The sequence below is a fragment of the Chelonoidis abingdonii genome, chromosome 10 (genome assembly GCF_003597395.2).
Source record: "Chelonoidis abingdonii isolate Lonesome George chromosome 10, CheloAbing_2.0, whole genome shotgun sequence".
NCBI classification, from domain to species: Eukaryota; Metazoa; Chordata; order Testudines; family Testudinidae; genus Chelonoidis; species Chelonoidis abingdonii.
The window spans coordinates 73,414,057-73,436,827 of NC_133778.1; the positions used below are offsets into that span (position 1 = coordinate 73,414,057).

Below are 22,771 nucleotides of genomic sequence, written 5' to 3' on the forward strand. Positions count from 1 at the left end.
AGCGCTTTGGGGAGGAACAATCTTCTTTACATTATCAGTGCAGCAGAATAGGGCCCTAATCCTTGACTGAGGATCCTGAATGCTATCATAATTAAAGCCTTGTCCTAGATTATTCATATTATTGTATATACTTCGGTAATACGTCCCTTTTTGTGGACTGAAGATTGTATATTAAACAGAAGAGTTATTGCTTTCTCCAATAAGGACACAAGAAATATGACCTGCCATATTTATTCCATAATGACTCTTTATGTAAGGGTATGTCTACACTATGGGATTATTCCGATTTTACAGAAATCAATTTTTGGAAAGATTGTATAAAGTCGAGTTCACGCGGCCACACTAAGCACATTAATTTGGAGGTGTGCGTCCATGTACCGAGGCTAGCGTCGACTTACGGAGCGTTGCACTGTGGGTAGCTATCCCATAGTTCCTGCAGTCTCCCCTGCCCATTGGAATTCTGGGTTAAGATCCCAATGTCTGATGGGGCCAAAAATTTGTCGTGGGTGGTTATGGGTAAATGTCGTCATTCTTTCCTTCCTCCGTGAAATCAATGGCAGACAATCATTTCGCACCCTTTTCCCTGGATTGCCTGGGCAGACGCCATAGCATGGCAACCATGGAGCCTGTTCAGCCTTTTTTCATTGTCACCGTATGTCTACTGGATGCTGCTGAGAGATGCGGTACTGAAATGCTACACAGTAGCATTCCCTTGCCTTTTGCAAGTTAGCAAAGACAGTTACTAGCCCTACTGTACCGTCTGCTGCTCTGTAAATTGACAAAGACGGTTACCAGTCATACTATACCGTTTGCTGCTGTCATGGGTTCTCCTGGCCGGCCTCAGTGAGATTGGTCGGGGGCGCCTGGACAAAAATGGGATTGACTCTCCAGATCATTCTCTTCTTTAAGTTTTGTCTAATGGAGAGTCAGTCATGCCTAGAGTATCAGGCAAGCCTACTAAAGAACCAGAGAGGCAAACGGCCGCTCCAGGTCAGAGCCCCAGACATCCCACAGAAATGATGAGCTGCATACCATTCTAGGGGGTGCCCCTGCAACAACCCCTCCCATTGCTTCCCTCCTCCCTCACCTCTCCTGGGCTACCGTGGCAGTTATCCCTCCATTTGTGTGATGCAGTAATAAAGAATGCATGAATAAGAAACAACACTGACTTTATTGCCTCTGCAAGCAGAGCTCAAAGGGGGAAGGAGAGGGCGGTTGGCTTACAGCGAAGTAGAGTGAACCACCATTCTGCACTTGCTAGGATAGAAGCACAGGTAGGACTGAATCTCCATTTGTGTGTGGGCCTTTGGTTGACACTGGTAAAATACAAAATGTCCCAGGATATGTATGTTGGGGGACACTTCTAAACGGTAGCTTAAATTTTTTTATTTGCAGCAAAATGTAGAGGTCTAAGTATCTGATTGTGAGCCCTGATAGCACGGAGTAGGCTGGGGTAGGTGCGACCGCGTGGTGCTGCTGACTGGGAAAGCAGCCTGAGGCAGAAGCCTCCAGCTGCCATGATATTCCAGGCAGGACTGAATCTCCATTAGACAAAACTTAAAGAAGAGAATGACCTGGAGTCATTCCCATTTTTGTCCAGGCGCACCCAGCCAACCTCACTGAGGCCAGCCAGGAGCACTCACTCACGAGATGACGACGACGGATACCAGTCCTACTGTATTGTCTGCCATCCGCAAGGCAAGGCAAGGCAAGGGGATGCTGCTGGGTAGCGCTGCAGCACTGCAACTGCCAGCAGCATCCGGCAGACATACCGTGACATGGAAAAAAGGTGAGAAACTATTTTTTTACCTTTGCTTTCACAGGGAGAGTGGGGAGGGGAGGCTGACGACATATACCCTGAACCACCTGTGACAATGTTTTTGACCCTTCAGGCTTTGGGAGCTCAGCCCAGAATTCAAATGGTTTTTGGAGAGTGCAGAAACTGTGGGATAGCTACAGTCGTCAGTCGCCCCTCCCTCCGTGAGCATCCATTTGATTATTTGGCTTTCTGGTACGCTTGTCTCAGCTCCTTAAGTTTCACGCAGCACTGTGTTGAGTCCCTGTTGTGGCCTCTGTCCATCATGGCCTTGGGAGATTTTTTCAAATGTTTTGGCATTTCGTCTTTTGGAACGGAGTTCTGATAGAACAGATTCATCTCCCCATATAGAGATCAGATTCAGTATCTCCCGTACAGTCCATGCTGGAGCTCTTTTTTGATTTTGGGACTGCATGGTCACCTGTGCTGATCAGCGCTCCACGCTAGCAAACAGGAAATAAAATTTAAAAGTTTGCGGGGCTTTTCCTGTCTACCTAGCCAGTGCATCCGAGTTCAGATTGCTATCCAGAGTGGTCACAATGGTGCACTGTGGGATAGCTCCCGGAGGCCAATACCATCAAATTGCGGCCACACTAACCCTCATTCAAAATGGCAATGCCGATTTCAGTGCTACTCCCCTCGTCGGGGAGGAGTACAGAAATCGATTTTAAGAGCCCTTATATCGAAGTAAAGGGCTTCGTTGTGTGGACGGGTGCAGGGTTAATTCGATTTAACGCTGCTAAATTTGAGATAAACTCGTAGTGTAAACCAGGCCAAAGTGAAGGGGAGTTTATTATTCAGAATTAGGTAAAAACTTTGCATTTTATTATATCCTTGAATGTCTGCACTTGCTTCTTCTCTTCTTGTGCCACACTGCACTCAACCTTTACTGCTAAATAAATCATCCCCCACAACTATAAGTATCTCTTTCCTCCATCTCCTCCCACTTCGTTCCCAAGTTTTTTTCTTAGGCCTAGTCTACACTTAAAATTTTGCTCAACTACATCACTCGCAGATGTGAAAAATTCACACTCGAGCACCAGGACTATGCTGATTCTAACCTTCTGTGTAGACACAGCTAGGTTGATGGAGGAATGCTTCTGTCAACCTAGCTACTGCTGCTTGGGGAGGTGGATTACTCATAACAATGGAAAAATCATTTCTGCGCTGTAGGAAGCATGTACCGCACAGCTCTCCAGTGCCGTTAACTATGCCACTGTAATGTCTGTAGCGTAGACAAGCCCTGAGCCACTCCCTTGAACTCACTCCCACACACTCAACTTTTTTCCTTCTTTCACACCATCCTGTACTATTTGCCTTCCAAATAGTTTATGTAAAGCTCCCTCTCCACTTACCTAGTAAAAGAAATTCTGAAGACCAACAAGTCCATAAAGCACTCCAACTATAGTTGCCACACAGTATTTTTCTGCATTGGGTCTGTATTTTATGGTTTGCAAAGTACATTCTCGAACAGTTAGATCATGTCCCCTGAAGAGTTCTCAGTTTGTTTTTCACAACTCCCCTGTGGTAACACAGTATTAACACTTTCACACTATATAATTAACAGCACAATACATCTTTTTTGATAACTTATTTAAAAATAGTCAACCTAATGATCACTACATTTAGATCCAAAAAGCGTTAACTGCCCAAATCAGGCATGTATATGGCAAACAAAATCATCACCACATAAAGACAGACTAAGTTCTTTTAGGCATATTACAAGCAAGGTCAGTAGGTAATGTTGTAATTAGATCTAGTTGGCACTCCTACAAACTTTGACATTCAATATACCTGCAGCCAAGTGGTGCTCAAAAAACTGTGAAATCTTATTTTTGAGGGGACAAAGAAAACAATCATTTCCCATTTCATCCTTACAGAATATCTCACCAATAAATATAAAAAGTAGGCCTATAGCAAATAGTTTGTGATCCATCTAACTGATTACCACAAGCAACAATCACTAAAAGTCAAACTCCATCGCAATAAATTGCATTTATTTTCATAGGTGTACATTGGCTCTATTGTAGTCACCAGGATTCTTTGCTTTCAGTGTCAGAAATTTTGCTGTAATACATTTATTGTCAGAGCGCAAACAAATATATTAAGCTCTGCAGGACTGATTCCATATTCTCACTTCTAACATTTCATTTATAATGTTATAAAAATGGGTAAGTATTATTCCATAATTAACAAACTCACAACATACCATGCAACAAATCCTCATTTATGTATTTCATTGTCATTGCAAACATCATCCATATTTTAATATGGGACCATTTCCAGTTGGTAGCTTGAAAGGATGCTGTCAGCCTTAAAATATTTTAAAAAATTATTTAACTGTTACTAAACTCTTGACATGTAAAATTAATATTTTTATATCTAATGTCTTCTATTGCACTGTTTTGCAACACTAGTGAAAATGGTGATGGATTTACTAATTCCTAGAATATTTTCTGTTTCGCATGCATCTCTGATAGCTATATTATGCTCTCCTTGAAGAAATGGCATATGAAAGACTACAATAGATACTATACATTCATAGATATGACTAACTGCATTCCGTATTTTTGTCATTGCTAGATTATCAGAAGTCTACAAGTTTATTTAATACATATTTACACTTACACTACATTAACCCAGCTTCCTTACTTCAGAACCATCAAGTCCTGACCAACTTTTCACCTCCACACCAGCAAGCGACCCAGTGCAGACCACCACCTCCACTCTGTTTATTCCAGTAAGTGGTCTCAGCTGTCCATCATGACCAGATTCATTAGATGACTGATGATTTTATATATCCCATCCCCACATCCTGGGTGTGAGACTGCACCCCATATTCTTCACAGTGATATTATATGATATATGATAAGATTATGGCATAATGATTGTGCATTTTATGCAAGACTGGCCATGTGAGATGTCATTGAAAAGAATGATTTGCTGAATATGATTATACTATTTGTATGCATATATCATTTTTGTTTCTCAAGTTATGAATATTGACTATGTATTTATTTCAAATGTAGTTTCACCTGGGTAATGTCCACTAGTTAAGAAGTTTTCCGTCTAGACAGCAGGTGGAGAAGGGCCTGTCCAGGGCAATGGGCCATTAGGAAAAAAAACAATAGGCCTTAGAAGCTTATCTCCCACCTGAGGAACCTTCCTGAGAACGTTAATGGACGAGTAATGGCTGCTATGACTGCAAGGACGTGACAAGACCACACGCCTCTAGACTCCATCTTTGGACGTCAGCATTTTTCACACAAGCTTTGAGAATGAAGCCATATGCAAAAGCTATCTAAGACAAGGAGTGACAATATCTGGGGTCTTCACTCCCCACCCGAGAAGACTCCTAGAAACACCTGAGGAACAAAGACTGAACTGGGGGATGTACTGGACCCAAGTTAAAGGGATTTTTAGCCTGTACATGAAACACTTAAAGATTCCAAGCTGCAAAGCAAGTACAGCTTGCCCCTTAAGAATCTGCAGCCTGCCTGTATCATCTCTTAGGATGAGAATCTGCTATTCATATCCAATCTATTTAGTATGTTAAGTTTAATTTACATTTTTTATTTGCTAGGTAATCTGCTTTGATCTGTTTGCTATCACTTAAAATCTATCTTTCATAGTTAAAAAACTTGTTTTTGCTTTATCTAAACCAGTGTGTGGGAATCATAACTTGGGGCAAAAGGCAGTTGCATATTCCTCTACACATTGAGGGAGGGGGCAAATTTTATGAGTTTACGCTATATAGTTCCTTGTGCAGTGCAAGATGGTATAATTTTGGTTTATATTACAGAGGTGCTGAGAGCAGCCTTCCTATGTAGGGGCTGGTCAGAGAGCCTGCTTGTAACTGCAGCTGTGTGCACCCCTACCTGTATGTATGCTGGTGTAAGTGCAGGCTGGAGGGCTTTGCAGCTTGTCATAGCAGTACTGTGTGAGAGGGAGCCCAGGCTGGTGGGTCGGGAGCTCAGTGGTACCCCAGTTCCAGGTGGCACCCCAAGGGAAACCCATCACACTGGGTAATACATGTCTTTCTTCTGTTGTGCTGCTCCTGTGTTTTATATTCCCTGACCAAAATATACATTATATGGAAATAAGTTTAAAATTACATCAGTTACTTACGGTTAAAATACATTACAGGGATAACAGCCCAAGCATTATAAATCAAGGAAATTCAGAGCTGAGGTTACACTGAAAAAACCAAACATACTAAAAGAAGGAATTCACAGTTAAGGCATCCACAAAACCTAAATTTTGCCATGTAAAAACATCATGCAATCCATCATACAATTATGATTAAGGCATTTAGTGTTTCTGGTCTCAGACGAGATTAAACAGATTTTAAACTTATTTTATATTTTTTCCCTTGCAGCATCACTACATGGCAAAGTTAAGGATTTATGGATGCCCTTCTTGTGAATTTCTTATCTTAATATGTTTACATTTCTTTTAAGTGTAAACTTAACTCTGTATTTGCTGGATTTATAATGCTTAATTTGAGGATGATTAGAATATCCCTGTAACTTTTTTCAACCCAAATTACTGATGCCTACCCTTAACGGTAATTCCATTTTAACAGGTTTTTTTTCTGGAAATTCTCTTAAATTTCTTAAAAATTATTCAAAGTGTCCTAAGCAAACCCTGAACAAGCAACCAAAGAGAATGCTACCATGAGATATTATTAAATGAATTGAAGATATGTAATATAAATTTTTCCATTTGAATTTTTAAAGGCAGATTCACTAGTACACCAAAGCAGTGCATAGCAATCACTGCAAAATGGTGAATCTGCCCCTCAATCTGCAATTGACCTATTGGTTTAGAGGACTGCATTACTGAAGGTAGTCAAGGAAAGCTCGGGTCCCACATTACTGAGAACAGCAATATGTGAAGAGGATCAGGGAGAGTTAAGTCCCAGAAAGTGATTTAAAGGATCTGCCTGCACTCCCGTGTCACCTCCCCTGGCACTACTGCCCCAGCACTGTAGCCTCAATGCACGGCAGAGGCAAGTCAGCAATGCCATGGGAAGACTTTGGAAATAATGATGCCCAAACTAGTATGCAGCCATGGAATCTTTAAAGAGGAATGACAGCCAAGTCAAGTAACCTACCAATGAGAACTCTTCATATCACCGAGACATTACAACCAATAAAATCACTGCATGTAAATTAGCTTTGAGAAACAGTACCGACTGGTTGAGTTTCCTCTGCTGTAACAACAGCATGCCTCATTTAAGACTGTCTGTAGCCTATACAGTCATAATAATTAGATGCAACAATCACTAAAAATTTAATTACAACCTAATTTCTTCAAATACAGAGAATACACAATATTTTAATTAATTTTAAACCATATGGAAAGTTTGGAGTCTTTGTGTTATTCTGTTGCTAAGATCAGATGGGACAAAGAAAAGACAGAACACATAAAATTCTAAAATTTCTTAAATGATCCAATTTAATTTTAATGTATGAAGTAACTAAAAGATTTACTTGTAAATTCCCAGAAAATTAATTATGTCCTCAGAGAGTAACTGCTGTAAAATTAGGGACAATACGCTGTGAAGTAAAATCCGTGCTATAAGCACAAAGTAGTGTCAGCCTTAACTATGATGTCACAACCAGCGCCTTCATAATAGACACTAAGTATATCCAATGAGAACCTGCAAGTAGCATTTCCACAAAACACCAGCTGCAGATTAAAACAGCCTAACCTAGCACTAACAATAAGGGTTTGTTTCACGTTGTATTCTGCACCTTGGAGAGACCAATGCTGCATACCAGCATTCTATAAGCAGACTTCAGTAGCCAGAAAGGATGCAATTCAGCACTCAATAAAGATTAAAATTCAGGTTTATGCCACACTAACTTTTGCTTGCATTCCTAGTGATTCTCACTTATCTTATATGGAATTTCATTTATTACATACACAACTCAGACTGACTATGCTATCTTCAGACATGTTTACTTACAGCTGAGCATGTTATCAATTTTAAATTATTTATTTTGTTAATATAATGAAGCTTTCATGTTTCAAGTTTTTGAAAATCCTTTGAATACTGTACTACTAAAAAAAATTAATCTGAAAAGTCAATGAACGTAGAATGTAATAAACAATAAAAACCACATCCAAATGTATTGAATTGATTAGGCTTGGAGCCAGTTAAGTGGTTCATGTAATTCAATGTCACATAGTAATGTAAACAATAATGAGGCTGAAGACTAACATAATCAAGAGGAAATATGGTGTACAAAGTAGCACAATATGAAAATTTATCTGTACTACCTAAAAGTTTCCTTTCTTCAGTTAATAAGGTCCACAGTGCTATTGCAATGGGTACTTCGCTTCAGCCTGCTTCGAGCTTGGAAGCAGAACCAGACTTGTCAGTTACTGGCAGGCAGGGAATATCCCACCTCCTGAAGTTCCCTCCATTAGAGATAATTTCTACAGTGAGAATACTTCAATTCCAATTTTCTAAATTATAAGCTGTGTAATACACTTTGAGAAAAAAAATATAACAATTTCTTCTACTGCAGAGCATGGTAAATTCCACATAACACCAACAAATCCAAATCTACTGATGTCAATACCTGTTTCTATTCTGGATGATCCATTTGTCTCCAAGGTGGACCAGATCTGCAGATCTTATTACTTGAAAAGGGGAAATTTTAGGTTGGCACAGAAATGTTGGCATCTGCAGCTGTGATAAGTGTCAATGTAGAAGTGAGCAGAATCCCAATTTTCACTCTGCTGGCATACCCTTCCTCCAGAAAACTTTGTATGATGGAAACATCATTGGTTTCTGGGGTGGAAGAAAGTTCTGCTTGTCCTTCACTCAAAAAGAAAAAGCTTCAACCAGAAATTTTTGGGCCAATCCAGTAGTTGGGGGCAAGGTGGAATCTGATACTCCAACCCACAGCCAGCCACTGATGATCTTCTCTCAGGGGTGGCTTGCACCTTCCTCTCTGCTATAAATGGTAGGGGGACTCCCCTGGGCTCCCTCATGGCAGCAGGCAGTTGTGGGATGTGAAGGGGATGTGGGCACTGCAAAAATCCCATTCAACTTTAAAAAATATGAATATACCCCTCAGGGATTATAGGAAATCCTGATCCTCATCTTTTTAAAAATTAATTGCCCGAAGCGAAGGCTGGGACGAAATAACGCTGTACAACAATGTGTAAGTTAAGTGCATTACCCTTTCACTGTAAGTGATTTAGGTTCAAACCAGGAATGTCTAAAAATGACAAGTTTGATGGTCTCTTCTTAATCATAGGCTAGCATTCTGCATAACTGCATAACAATTCTGCATAACTGAGGGCTTCCCTACAGGTCACTGCAAAGCACACCAGACGGGTGTGATTTGTAAAGTGCACTAACATGCTGCACTCTAACTGCCTCATGTAGACCCTGCTGGAGCACTCTAAAAGGTATATTATTCATGTTTAGGTAGTCCTGTTTGAAATCAGACTTCATCAAAGCAAATTAGGTGCAGTGTGTGTCAGCAGGTCTATATGGGGCAATCAGAGTGATGCACAATAGTGCATTTTACAAATCACACCCCTCTATTGTGTTCTGCTGGCACCATGTAGACAAGCCCTGACATTTTGGGGTTACTGGATGACCTGAATTGAAGGGACAAAGAGAGCCACAGATCAGGATTTTGGTTTACTGGCAAAATTGCATAAAGAAACTTGTCAGCACTATGTATGGACTCTGACCCTAACAGATACAATTTGGTCACAGAGGTCACGGATTATATGACTTTAACAGATCTTTGTGACTTCTTCGGCTCCAGCTGTCAGCCCCAGGCAGCGGCGCTCTGGTTTTGGCTTCAGCCCCACCATGACCATACCCTGATTTTGCTCTTTTTTTCCTACATAAATGTTCCATTAATTTTACCATGATAAAATTGGAACTTTAGTGATTACTAATAATTATTTCCTGTCATTCAAAGAGGGAAACAACAGATTGTTATGTGAAAACTCAGTTTGTCCTGGAGGGCATATTTCCTCTATCTTTCAATCTTGGCAGCTTTCATTTGTTTCTACATTACATTGAACTTTTACAACCCTTTTTGCTATGGTTAATGGCAGAGATGATGTTGGTGATTTATTTTTCTTCCAGAAGTTTATAATGAGATTCATTTTGTTCAGAAATGCCATCCCAATAATACTAAACTGCAATACAAACATCTATTTTAATCTTTTAAAAATCTCTATGCATAAAAGAGGCTGCGAAAAGACTGGAGATGTTTTATTGCTACTTGGTTTCTGAAAGGAGAGAGAAAAATTCAGTTTTTATTCTGTACTTTAAATGAAATAATCACACTCAGTTACATGATTCTCTCTCTTATATCCCAAATAACTTCCCAATTGCTAAGCTGAACAGCTGCTCATATTTTTTAAATTAAAATTTCTCTGCTTACAACTTCCTAAAAATGTCATTCCAACAAAAAAGTCAAACACATCTACGATTCACCAGAGTGAAGCTCCTTCTCAACTCCACCTTTATCCCCTACTTGAAGTCCTGCTCCTAATCAGCCATCATGCTGTTCATTTACCTAACCCTCTGAAATCTTCAGTCTTTTCTAGTCTTGATAAATCATAATGATCATGCCACCTACAAATTTTGCCAGATTGTTCCAGGGCCGCCCAGAGGATTCAGGGGGCCTGGGGCAAAGCAGGGGAGATGCGGTGCTTGTACTCACCCGGTAGCAGTCCGGGTCTTCGGCTGCATTTCGGCGGCAGGGGGCCCTTCAGTCAGTCTTCAGCAGCAGTGAAGGGCCCCTGCTGCCGAAATGCCGCTGAAGACCCGGACCGCTGCGGGGCCAGAGGGGGCCTAGGGCAAATTGCCCCACTTGCCGCCCTCCACCCCCACCCCGAGCGGCCCTGCACTGTTCACTTTTTTTTTCAGATCACTGATCAATATAAATTGAACATCTGTCCTTATAAGAATGAGGCATTGTACTGTTAACCTTTTGCCATGTTGAGAATATTTTTTTCTTTTAGCACGTTTCTAACCCATGACAGTACGTTAACTTTCATTCCATGACAACTTTCGTGTCCCTGAATAGCTTTTTGTAAGGGTCTTTGCCAAATGTTTTTTGAACGTCCAAATGCCGTAAATAAATATATGCATGAGTATAAGACCGCACAATTTCATTTTATCTATTCTATAAGTAATTACAGCTTGGTAGGTCATTAGATTTTCTCAATTCAACCCAGTTTTTTTTTTTTTACAGAAAACTGCCTTCCAAATATTTACACACTGACTCCATTAGTATATTCATAATTATTTTGCAATTATCATTCATCCACTAACTGGCAATTGGCTTCCTGATTCTTCTGTCCTACCCTTCTTTAAGATCTGTACTATGTATGTCTTTTTAAGAAAAGATAACAATACTGAGAACTAAACAGAACATAATCTGAGAAAAGCAGAGGAGAAAGAGATATGGTGATATTCAGAAAAATCTGTAAATTCAATAGTAAATATGATTACATTAACTTATCTAAACATATTAAACACAGTCAAGAGAGTTGACAGCATTACAAATGATACATGTGTTTAAAATGCAAACACCTGACAAACCATTAGAGCCTGTTCCTGCTTCCATTCAACTCACTGTTAAAACTACCATTGGCTTCATCATGCAGTATAGGGGCCCTAAAGAGAAACTGGATCAGATAGCAGAAGATTATGCTCCCAACACTCAATTCTCAAACACAAGTGTTCGCACTGTATTTATAGAGGATACCAAAACTGATGAGGTACACAAGATGGCTAATTCTGTGCAAGCATGTTTGTTCAAATATAGTCTCTAGCTTTATTAAGGTGTTTTGTTTTGTTTTTTATTTAATACTTTCCAGGTCTTGTTTGGAAGTCAAACTTATGACACAGTGAAGAAAAGCAAGTACCTGGTATATACAAATTAAAGCAGGTACACAGTGAAACCGTTACTAAATTAAATAATACATATAACTGTACTTACATGAACTCTGAAATCTTGTACAGTGTTATCCAGGAGAAGAATATTGCAGACCACCTCTGTATGTTGTCTGTCTCGTGCCAGCTCAGACGCTCGTACATTGTAGGTTCTGCCAGCAGGCAATCGGAAACGTGCGGTCATTACTATCCACACAAGCTCTTTAGAAAAAAACAAAAATGAAAGAAGAAATCCTGTAACTGATATAACTTTAAGAAAGCAAAAGCGCATGACTTAGAAGAAAGCTGATTTCATAAGGAAGCCATTCTGTTGAAAAATAGACTTATCAAACACATTTCCTGTTTCTTTATAAAATGAAAATTAGTAATAAAACCCTGGTAACTAATAATGAAGTATAATATTGCCACAGTCTTTTTTCAGATCTGAAATGGAGATTAATTACATGTACAGTAATTGGAGTTCTTTGAGATGTTTTGTCCAGATGAATATTCCAGTCTAGGTGCAAATGTGCCCCACATGCCAGAGATTACAGACTTTTTGCTCACATTGTCTATCTGGTCTATACATGATCATCCTTGTGCCTGTTATCAAAGGTATGAAGAGCGGAGCAGGATCAATCACCACTCCAGTTCCTTCTATATCATGGTTTCCATGATATTATTACAGAGGGACTCTGAAGCAGAAGGGAAATGGGGCAAGTGATGGAATACACATTTGAATGACATCTCAAAGAACACCAGTTACTTTACAGCAGTGGTTCCCAAACTTGTGAGGGTTGCACTCCCCCTACTTCCCCCACCAAAGTCAAGGCCAGGAGTGGGGCCACAACTCCATGAGGGAGAAAGAGGAGATGCAGGCAGGCGTGAGGGGGACAAGGCTGGGGCCTCACCTGAGCATGGGTCTCGGGCCGGAGCCATAACAAGGGTCTGAGGCTGGGGGCCTGTGGCCAGATGCAGTTTCACTCCAGTCCCCAGCCTCATCCTCAGGCCAGGATCAGAGCCGCGGCCAACGGCTGAGAGCAGAGCCACAGTTGCGCCCACGGCCAAGTATGGAGCTGCACCGAGGCTGGGGACGGAGTCAGGTGTAGGGCTGGGAGCCAGGGCCATGGACCAGGGCCATGGCTGAGGGCAGGGCTGGAAGGTGCTCCCTTTCCTCTGTGCCCCCCTAGGGGGGCGTACCCCACAGTTTGGCAATCTCTGCCCTACAGCTAAGTAACCTTCCCTTCTTTCTTCTTCAAATATTTGTCCATAAGTGTATTCCGCTCTAGGTGACTTCCAAGCAGTGATCTAAATATCTACCACAGACTGAAAGACTGCCCTACCAAAGAGACATCGGCTGCAAAAGTTGCTACCAACTCAATGTCTGGAGAAGGTATTATGGAACCCCATATGGCAGCTTTACAGATATTACTCATGCGGACATTCCTGAGGGAAACCACCAAGATCGCCCAGGTCCTGGTTGAATTAAGCCTAATATTAACTGGTGAAACTACCTTCGTAAATCAGAACATAGCTTAATGTATCCCAAAACCCACTCTGATAACTTCTGGGTGGAAATAGGAATACTCCTCATCTTCGAAATAAGGAAGGAAAGGAAGAGTCTCAGAGAAGACCAAAAGAGTTTCAGTCTCTGAAGATAAAAGGCAAGAACCCTTTGAATATCCAAGGTATGTAATCTAGCTTCATCGTGATTAGAATATCGTTTAGGAAAAAAGACTGGCAAATGAATACCTATGCAAATGAAATTCAGACCAACCTTGGGTATAAATTTTGGGTGAGGTCTGAGGGATACCTTGTCAATGTAGAAGCTCGTGTAAGAGCGAGTTTGCAATGAGATCTCTTTTCTTTCCCACCCTTCCAGCTGATGTGGTCAGAATGAAGAAGGGTGGTCTTGATAGACAAGTGAAAGAAAGAACATGAAGCCCAGGGTTCAAATGGGACTCTGTAAGAGCTGTCAAAACCAATCTCCCTCTTCTTCCTGGGTGAAAGGAAATACCTGGAATAAAACCTTTCCCTCTTCAAGGTGGAAGCACCTCTTTATTACTTAAGAGATGAGAAGCCTCTAACAAGAGGGGTCCCTATAAACGGACAGAGAAGGTGCGTGTGTGGGGAGGAGGAAACAGGTATAATATGGAACTGGACTGTATAATCAGATGTTACGAACTCCAAGACCCATTTGTCCATTATGTTGTTCCATGACCCCTGAAATAGGGCAAGGTGGTTTCCAAATGGCAAGGAGAAGGAGAAGGCAGATCCAGAAGAAAGGTTGGTTTGCAGCTCTCGACCAGCATCTCAAAAGGAATGTTTACTAGTTGTGGCTGGCTGTGAAGAAAAAGCAGGAGCAAACGATCACCTCTTCTGAAACCCTGGCTGCTTCTTGTGGAGTTCAGTAGATTTCTAACAGTAGAAACCAGGTGACATAGTCTTTTGTCTAGAGAAAGGCTGAGGTTTATACTATTTCCTCTTCGTTGCAGGACAGTATGTGCCAAGGGACAAAAGAACTGCACAGAATCCTTGAGATCAGTCTTCCAACTGAAATGATTTGGTCCTTCAAATGGAAGAACCTCCACTATGGCTTGGACCTCTCTTGGGATTCCCAGCAATTGAAGCCACAATGATGCATCACTACAGATGCTAGCATTGAACACACTGGTTATTTTAAACTGCTGGCTTGAAAAAAAATAATTTTTTCAGACAGAAATTCTAAATGTTTCATTTCCCTTTCTCATGGGACCATGCTGGAATGCTTAGTCCATTCATTTGCAGCCACCTCCACAACAGAGCCAGGTCCCAGCTAGGAGTATAGATATTACATCCATTTAGATGGCACATAATATTCCCTGCCTTTTGTCTTAGAATTTGCATCAATGGAAGATGGAGTTTCCCAGACTGTTTTCACAGGCTTGAAAGGTCCTCGCTAATGGGCAGAACAACTCACTCTGACAGAGTCTCGGGTAAAATGACTAAAAGTTTGTGAGGGCCATCTGAATTTCCTCCAGAGGAATTCAGAGTGCATCAGCTACCCTTTTCATGAGGTCCTGAAAGCTCCTATAGTCAGTGTGGCATGATGATGCTGAAGGGATTACTGTCTCATCCAGAGAAAAGGAGATGATTAGTGGTGCCTGCATGTCCTCCTCTGTGGGATGTTCTTCCTCCTCTGAGAGAAATTTGATGAGTTTGCGCTGGAGGATCCTGAGGCTGGGTGAACTGTTGCCTGAATCAGTCTCTCAGTGTGATGATGTCTGAAGGTAGTGTGCTCAAGTATGCTTACTGGGCACAGTACCTTCATACATAAATGTACACTTCCTGACAATAAAGGGGACTCAGGTTCATATATGGTTAAGCACTTGAAGAAACGTAGGATCTGTATTCAAAACTGTAATTCAAAACTCGCTCTGTAATCTCTTCTTTATTTAACATGCATGTACATTTTGACCAAAGTTCTCTTTATATTTAATGAAAATAATATGCTTACCAAAAGGTTACATGAAGTCAGACTTTTAAGAGTTACACCAAGTGTCATTGGAAAACTGCAATACCAGATCTTTCAGTTAACCAATTGTGAGGTTGATGGTGGTTACAGAAGAAGTTTTTAACTTACACAATATGCTTTAGGACTATGTTAGGGGTTCTTAATTTCTCAAGGAGGTTTAAATCATTTGCTGAACACCAACATGTAAGAAATTTAGGATAATATTGGCACAACTTGGGCCATTCCCCACTTCAGGATGGACAGCGGTCTGCTGCGAGTGGACCCAACTACTGGATCCTATGTACTTCTGAACCAGCTGGGACTGGGAAGAGCTAGATACCTGTTGCTAGCTCAGAGTCTCTGAGGCACACTCCTGGATGCAGATGTCATTCCTGCAATCCATCCTTGGAATATGGGGCTCTTCATTCCAGACTTCTTATACCCTGGAACCAGCAACTGAGTCCTCCTGAGTCCCCAGTTGTTTATAAACAATCCCTTCGAGTTTCTCACTGGGTGTTCTGAGCTTCTTAATTAACCAAGTGAGGAACAATGTGACAGACGAAGATTACAAGGAATTTCTTAAGACATGAGAACTTTACTAAACAGCCCTAGAAAGTTACAGAAGACTAAGACTACAGAAGTCCTAAACAACCTCATGGGTGTATATGACACCCTGTACCCCATGTTCACCACTTATATGGTAATGATGTATTTTGTACAAAGTATGCCTTGTGAGGTATCATCTGAAAACAATCTACTCAACATCACTGTTCTGTTAAAATGTGCATATCAACATTGTATATGGAGCTATGAGATTTTACTATGTGCTTGTTACTGAAATATGCTGTAGTTCTGGGTAATGCCCTCAGACCATTTTCTCAAAGACAAAGGCACACCTGTCACGCCAGCTAGGTGCTAACAGGCCATTACCTGGCATTGAAGATTCACCACCAGAGGAGTTGTAAACCAGAAATTTACAATTCACCTGAAGGACAGTTGGCAGCTCACCTATGCTATGGAACTGCTGATCCGATGACCCAACAAAGACTTTTCCAGTACAAAGGGTCAGAATATAAGGGGAGAAAAAATAACTCTAGACCCCTCTCCTCCCATCTTTACTTATGGTAGCAAGAACGCTTGAAAGACAAAAGGTAGCATCATTGAACTGGAGGAGAGTGGTCCTAGTCTGGAGGTTTTTCCAGCTGAAGCTTTTGGGTGAGAGAAATCTTTTTTGCTTTTAAGTTTATTAGCCTTAGTAAAGTTTAGGAACTCACTTGTACGTTTTTCTTTTAGTTTCTTTTCTAACCAAGTTTGACTTTTATGTCTTAACATTTGTAAATCGCTTAAAATCTATCTTTCTCTAGTTAATAAATTTGTTTTGTTTTTTTATCTAAACCAGTGTGTTTGATTGAAGTGTTTGGGACATCTCTATTCAAGTCAACAAGGCTGGTGCATATTGATTATTGGAATGACAGGCTATTTGTGAGCTTTCACTGCTTAGAAGAGCCCTGGACAGTGCAAGATACACATTTCTGGGGTTCAGGCTGGGGATATGCAGGTGTCACCCTGTATCTATTCATGAATGGCTGGGAAAGCATTCATGTAAACATCTGGGAGTGATTTTATATGCTAGTGGCTGTGCATAAGCAGGCCAGAAGTGGCTGTTCTGACAGTAAAACAGTGTAAAAGGCATCCCATGAAAGAGAGTTAGGGGACACTGCAGTTCAACAGTCCAGGTTGTACCCTGGAGAATGTCACAATGTGATCTCACCTCTCTTGTGAATCTGAGGTCAGGTTTGCATTCAAGCACAGTAGGCCCTTTCCTCTCTTCTCTTCCTGTCCGCCTGAGTCTTCTGACATGTGGCAGCAGTCAGCCCCCTGCTTTGCAGAAAGCGTTCCCCTTAAATATAATCTCTGACCTCTTTGGGTTCTGTGCTGAGCTGGGGAAATTCTACACTCCAACTCTCCCTTCTACCTGCCACACCATCTGCACTTCTGAGTTGAGTTAATTGTTCTTATGGATGGACTTGTAGTACAGACACAATCAGAGTTGCAAACTCAAGATTGCTCTGTTCCAGCTTCTCAGACAGTCATTCAGATAGGTGTCAAGCCCATACTAGTAAATGACTAATCTACAATGAAGTGGAGTCCCTAAAAAAACAAAAAAAAGTTACAACAAACAAAATTGGAATTCACAATTTGACACAGACATATCACCACTCTGTCTCAGTTCCTACATAAGTTTTCATTTTTCCATTTTATTTTCATTATCTGAAAAAAATGATAAAAACCTCCCTGGTCATCTTTTTTCTGTTTTCTTGGATGGCATTTTCAGGAACTTAAACACTATATTGTGCAATTTTATTTTCATATATTGAATCAATAGCACCATGTTGGAACTTTCAAATATGCTATATTCATATAAATGTTCCAGAGCACCAATCATTCAAAAAAATTTAAAAAAACAATAGAAGTCACTGGATTGATTTTATTTCTAAAAATATCTCTATTTTTCAAACATGTGATTACTTCTGAGGTGTTAATATTTATTGTTAAAACATTTAGTAATGGGTGTTAGTTCTCAAACTTTGTAGTACAAAACAGAACCCCAGAAGAGAAAGCTAGAGAGTATATATCAGAACATATATATAGTACTACTGTAATATTTACTTTATAGTTCCAACTTAACCCATCTCTATCTTCAATTTTTGGCTAAGCAGTTCTAAAGCTCCTTCATCACTGTCTTTTTTCCACATGCAGAATTAGCATGCAGTACTGAAAGGAAACCCTAGCTGCATCAGGAACATTTCTTTCTAATTACATGTCAATACTCAGCGACTTAAACTGATGCATGACGACAGGAAAACACAAACTCAGAAAAAAAAACCTGATAGAAATTCAACTGTAATATTTTCCCTACACAGCTCTGCAACGTAGCAGTTTTAAAATGCCAGAAGCTAATTCCCCCCCCTGCCCCCACAGACACCCAGATCACAACATCTGAGCAATCACAAAGACAGCTGAGGGAAAAAATTATCAAACTGAAGATAGAATAGTTTATGTGGTAATTTTTCCTTGCTGGTGCAGTTTACAGGTAATACAAAAAGTAGCTGAGGAGTCACTTCATTAACATCACCTCTTTCCACCAATTTTAAGCGTATTTCCCATGTTTTACAATAATTCACTTACAGGATGTATCTGTTCAACCCTCCCACATCCAGGACACTAAAGTGAACATCCTTAGTACACTGTGAAAAAGTTTCACCTCTCACAAAAATAAATGTATCCAGCTATTTGAAATGACTCCAAGTATTTGGATCAGATTCATTTTAAACACATTGTTTCAATCTAGTTCTTAGTGAACGACTGTGCATGTCATACCACAACTGGAAACCTTACAAATACCTTGCACTTCTATAGCACTTTCCATCTTTAAATAAATGTAAACATGGTGCAAGAAAGAAGTCAAAGATAACAGTCTAGATGACCAAATACAGCAGTACTATCAAAATGTCAAAAAAGAGATGTGTGAGGGAAAGGAAGGGAGGCATTATTACATTCATTACTATTTTTAAAGTATCATTTTGTCACTACATAAGAACTTTTCTTAAATGAAGCAAATCTGACTATTATCTTATAAACTTGAGATACAGAGCGTAACCCATGTTGTTCACTAGACAGCATTGCCAACTCGTGATATTTGGAGATTTTTTTAAATTTCTCATCATCTAGAGATTATTAGAAGCAAACTCCAAATTTTGCCCTTTTTCACCAGAGCTGACGTCTCCAATTACTTTCAATTGGACTAAAGCCACAGGGCTGGTAGTTCCAGGGAAATGGCAGCATTACTGACAGCTGTAATGTTGACCTTAGCAGAATTCATTGCTGCCTTCCATTCTTACCAATGGGACCACAGGCAGGCTGACCCCATTGAAGATGGCTGCCCCACATGGTGTCAGAAAGCATACCTGCAAAGTACAACTCCTCTGGAGTAACCTACACACATTTCGCTCTTCTGTGACTCTTATTCACCCCAGTCTCTCTTTACTCTTATCACAGTCAGCTCCTGTTCCACCCCTCTTTCCATATCTTCCTTTTTTTTCTCTCAACACAGCCTGGGCATCAACCGGGGGAGCACTGAGAGTGCCTTGCTCTCAGTTCTGGTGCCTTATTGTATAGGATCCCCTAGCATCCAGTAGAAGCAATTGCAGGAAGAGTCCTACTCAGTACCAGCAACCCTGGGCTGAAGCACACTCAATGTACTCTGAATTTTTGGAAAATTTAACTAACTCTACCAAGCATGCGCAAACAGCAATTTCCAGAAGCTTATGAACGCTGCCACATTTGGACAGATTTTTCACAGTGAAAGAATGAGGCATCTCTCTGACCCAAATGTGACCTCTCCTGTCAAATTTCAAGTCAAAGTTCAGAGATGCTAGAACTTCTCAATGAAACAGATGTAAGAACTTAACATTAGCAAAGCAACTTTTTTCCTAACCTCATTCTTGGAAATGGCTGGGCATTTTTGCTGAAATTTCCCATAAAACTTCAACATGAGGCAGACTTCCAACATGAGAAGTTTAGCATTAACAGTTACATTTGGCAAAGTTATAAGCAACAGGAAAAAAACCTTACAATGAAAAGTATGTCAACCTTAACTATAGGCACTGCTGCCAGCTCCGCCTATAATGATTATCCTTTATTGCTCTATCCTCTATTTGGCTTCAGCTGAATACCATTCCCTACTATTTTGCCAAATACTGCAGTACTGTAGGTATTCTAGTAATGCCTAGAAGGCCAACTAAGACTGGGGTTACATTGTTATAGGCCCTATACAAACACAGCAAGAGATACTCTTTATCCAAAGGAGCTTTGAGACAGTTACAAATTCAGTAAATTACTAGGACCAAATTCAATCTTTAGATACTCCCATATGTATCAATGGGTGATGCATGTAAACATTTCATTTTGCGCTGTGTCAGGATCGGGTGCAGCCTCACCACCAAGTCTATGTCCCAGCGGAGAGGGGTGGACTGCAGGGTGATCCCCCATCTCTGTGAAGCTAGTGACCTGTGCTCCCCACTGCCATGCTGGAGCCTCCACCACAACTGTCCTTCTAATGTACTGTCTGTAACAACTTCAACTCTAGTCTAACAACTATACAGTCACATGATAAGTACTATTAAGCCATGGCACTCACTAAGGCACAAAACTGGCAAAGTAGTAGTTTCAAAGGGGATACTCAGGCGCTAAACTTTAGGCACATATTTAAGTGCTATGCCAGATCATAGCCTAACTTCACACCAAAACATGTGCTGCCCTTTTGGGTATGTCTACACAGCAAAGAAAACTTTACAGCTGGCTATGCCAACCAATTCCAGCTCACGGGGCTTGGGCTGTTCCATTGCTGTGCAGACTTCTGGACTGGGGCTGCAACCCAGGCTCTGGGACCCTGCTGGGTGGAAGGGACCCAGGGCTCCAGCTCTAGTCTGAGCCCAGAAGTCTGCACAACAACGAAACAGCCCCAGAGCCTGAGCCCAACGAGCCTGAATCAGCTGGTACAGGCCACCCACAGGTTTTTCTTTACTATGTAGACATACCCTTAAAGCAGTGGTGGGCAACCTGTGGGCCGCAAGAGAATTTGTTTACATTGCCCATCCACAGGCACCGCCACCCGCAGCTCCCAGTGCCCACTGTTCACTGTTCCTGGGCAATGGAAGCTGTGGGAAGCGGTTGCCAGCACATCCCTGCAGCCCGTGCCACTTCCTGCAGTTCCCATTGGCCGGGAACAGCAAACTGCGGCCACTGGGGGCTGCGGCTGGCCGTGTCTGCAGACAGTCAACGTAAACATACTGTCTTGCAGCCCGCCACAGGACTACACTGACAGAGCACAGGCCGCCCCCACTGGCTCAAAGTCTTCTGTGCTTGACATACATGGAAATATTAGTATTGCCACCTGCTCTGTGGAGCCACAGAGATACGTTAATTGGCCTAGTAAGGAATCTATTTGCCAAAAACCATTTCCTCAATCTTATCGTCTGTATTGTTACAGACATACTTGCAGACAGGTATTTTGAAATATATTACCAAAATAATTGAAAATGACATGATATGCAGAATTTTAAAATATTGTGCACAGAATTTTAATTTTTTTGGTGCAGAATTCCCTCAGAAGTAACCATTACACAAGGCACTGGTGAGACCTCATCTGGAATACTGTATGTAATTCTGGTCTACCATCCTTAAGAAAGATGAAGTCAAACTGGAACAGGTGCAGAGGACGACTACTAGGATAATCAGAGGAATGGAAAACCTGCCTTATGAGAGGAGTCTCAAGCTTAACTTGTTTAGCCTAAATAACCAAATGAAGGCTGAGGGGATATATGATTGCTCTCTATAAACACATCAGGGATTAACATCAGGGAGGGCCAGGAGTTATTTGAGTTAAATGCCAATGTCGACACCAGAATAAATGGATATGAACTTGCCCTCACCAACTTTAGGCTTGAAATTAGATAAAGGTTTCTAACTATCAGAGAAATGAAGTTCTGAAACAGGCTTCCAAGGGGCGAAGGAGGGAGGAAGAACTAACTGGTTTCAAGACTGAGCTTGATAAATTAATGGAGGGAATGGTATGATGAGACTCTCTACAACAGCATGTAGCCGATCTGCCATTGGTAATAGCAAATATGTCCAATGGCCAGTAACGGGACACAAGATGGGGAGGACTCTTAGTTACAACAGACAATTATCTGCCAGTGATCTTGCCGATATGCTCAGGGTCCAACTGACCACCACATCTGGGGTTGGGAAGGAATTTTCCTCCAGATCAGATGGAGCATAGGTTCCTTGCTGGTTTAAACTAGAGTGAACGGCGGATTCTCTGTAACTTGAAGATTTTACATCATTATTTGAGGACTTTAGTAACCCAGTCAGAGGTTATGCGTCTATTACAAGAGAGGGCGGGAAAAGTTCTGTGGCATGCAGTGTGCAGGTGGTCCGACTAGATGACCATGGTGGTCCCTTCTAGCCTTGGGAGTCTATAAGTCAGAGTATCAGGTAATAAAACCAAAGTGAAATCCTTCAGTTATCCTGCTTATCAAAGGAAAAACTAAAACAACCACTTCCTTCCCATGCTCTTCCTTTGTACTGTGTCAAGGAATAACTACATCAACCTCCCTTCATCCATCCTATCCCTAAAAATGGGTTTCTTTATGCACTGCAGTACAAATCAACAAACAAAAAACCCTCCTCATGGTCACAAGAGCTCAGACCCCAATACGCAAAAGGAAAATGATTATGTACTTCAACTAGTTAGGGTAAAACAGGAAACTGTTTAGTACCTAAAACAAAGCAAGGTAACAACTGTCTTTCAAGGACAATGAGAAACTGGTTATAGTAACACACAATTTTTCCAGAAGTCTAACGCAAGAATGTTACACTCAAGAGTAGAAGGGGCAAACTGCACCTGCTGGAACAGAGGAACAAGTTAATAAAGCATAGGAAGCTGGCTGGCATATGTATTTGACCTCTT

At 41.1% G+C, this 22,771-nt stretch overlaps 1 protein-coding gene across 1 annotated transcript in view; it reads right to left on the reverse strand.

Annotated features, from left to right (window-relative positions):
• Positions 1–22,771, reverse strand: part of PTPN4 (protein tyrosine phosphatase non-receptor type 4) — a 204,525-nt gene that overhangs the window by 146,580 nt on the left and 35,174 nt on the right. Inside the window, 1 exon segment of the mRNA XM_032795835.2 lies at positions 11,812–11,966. Within this exon segment, the coding sequence (XP_032651726.1) occupies positions 11,812–11,949 (138 nt within the window). The 5' untranslated portion in view covers positions 11,950–11,966.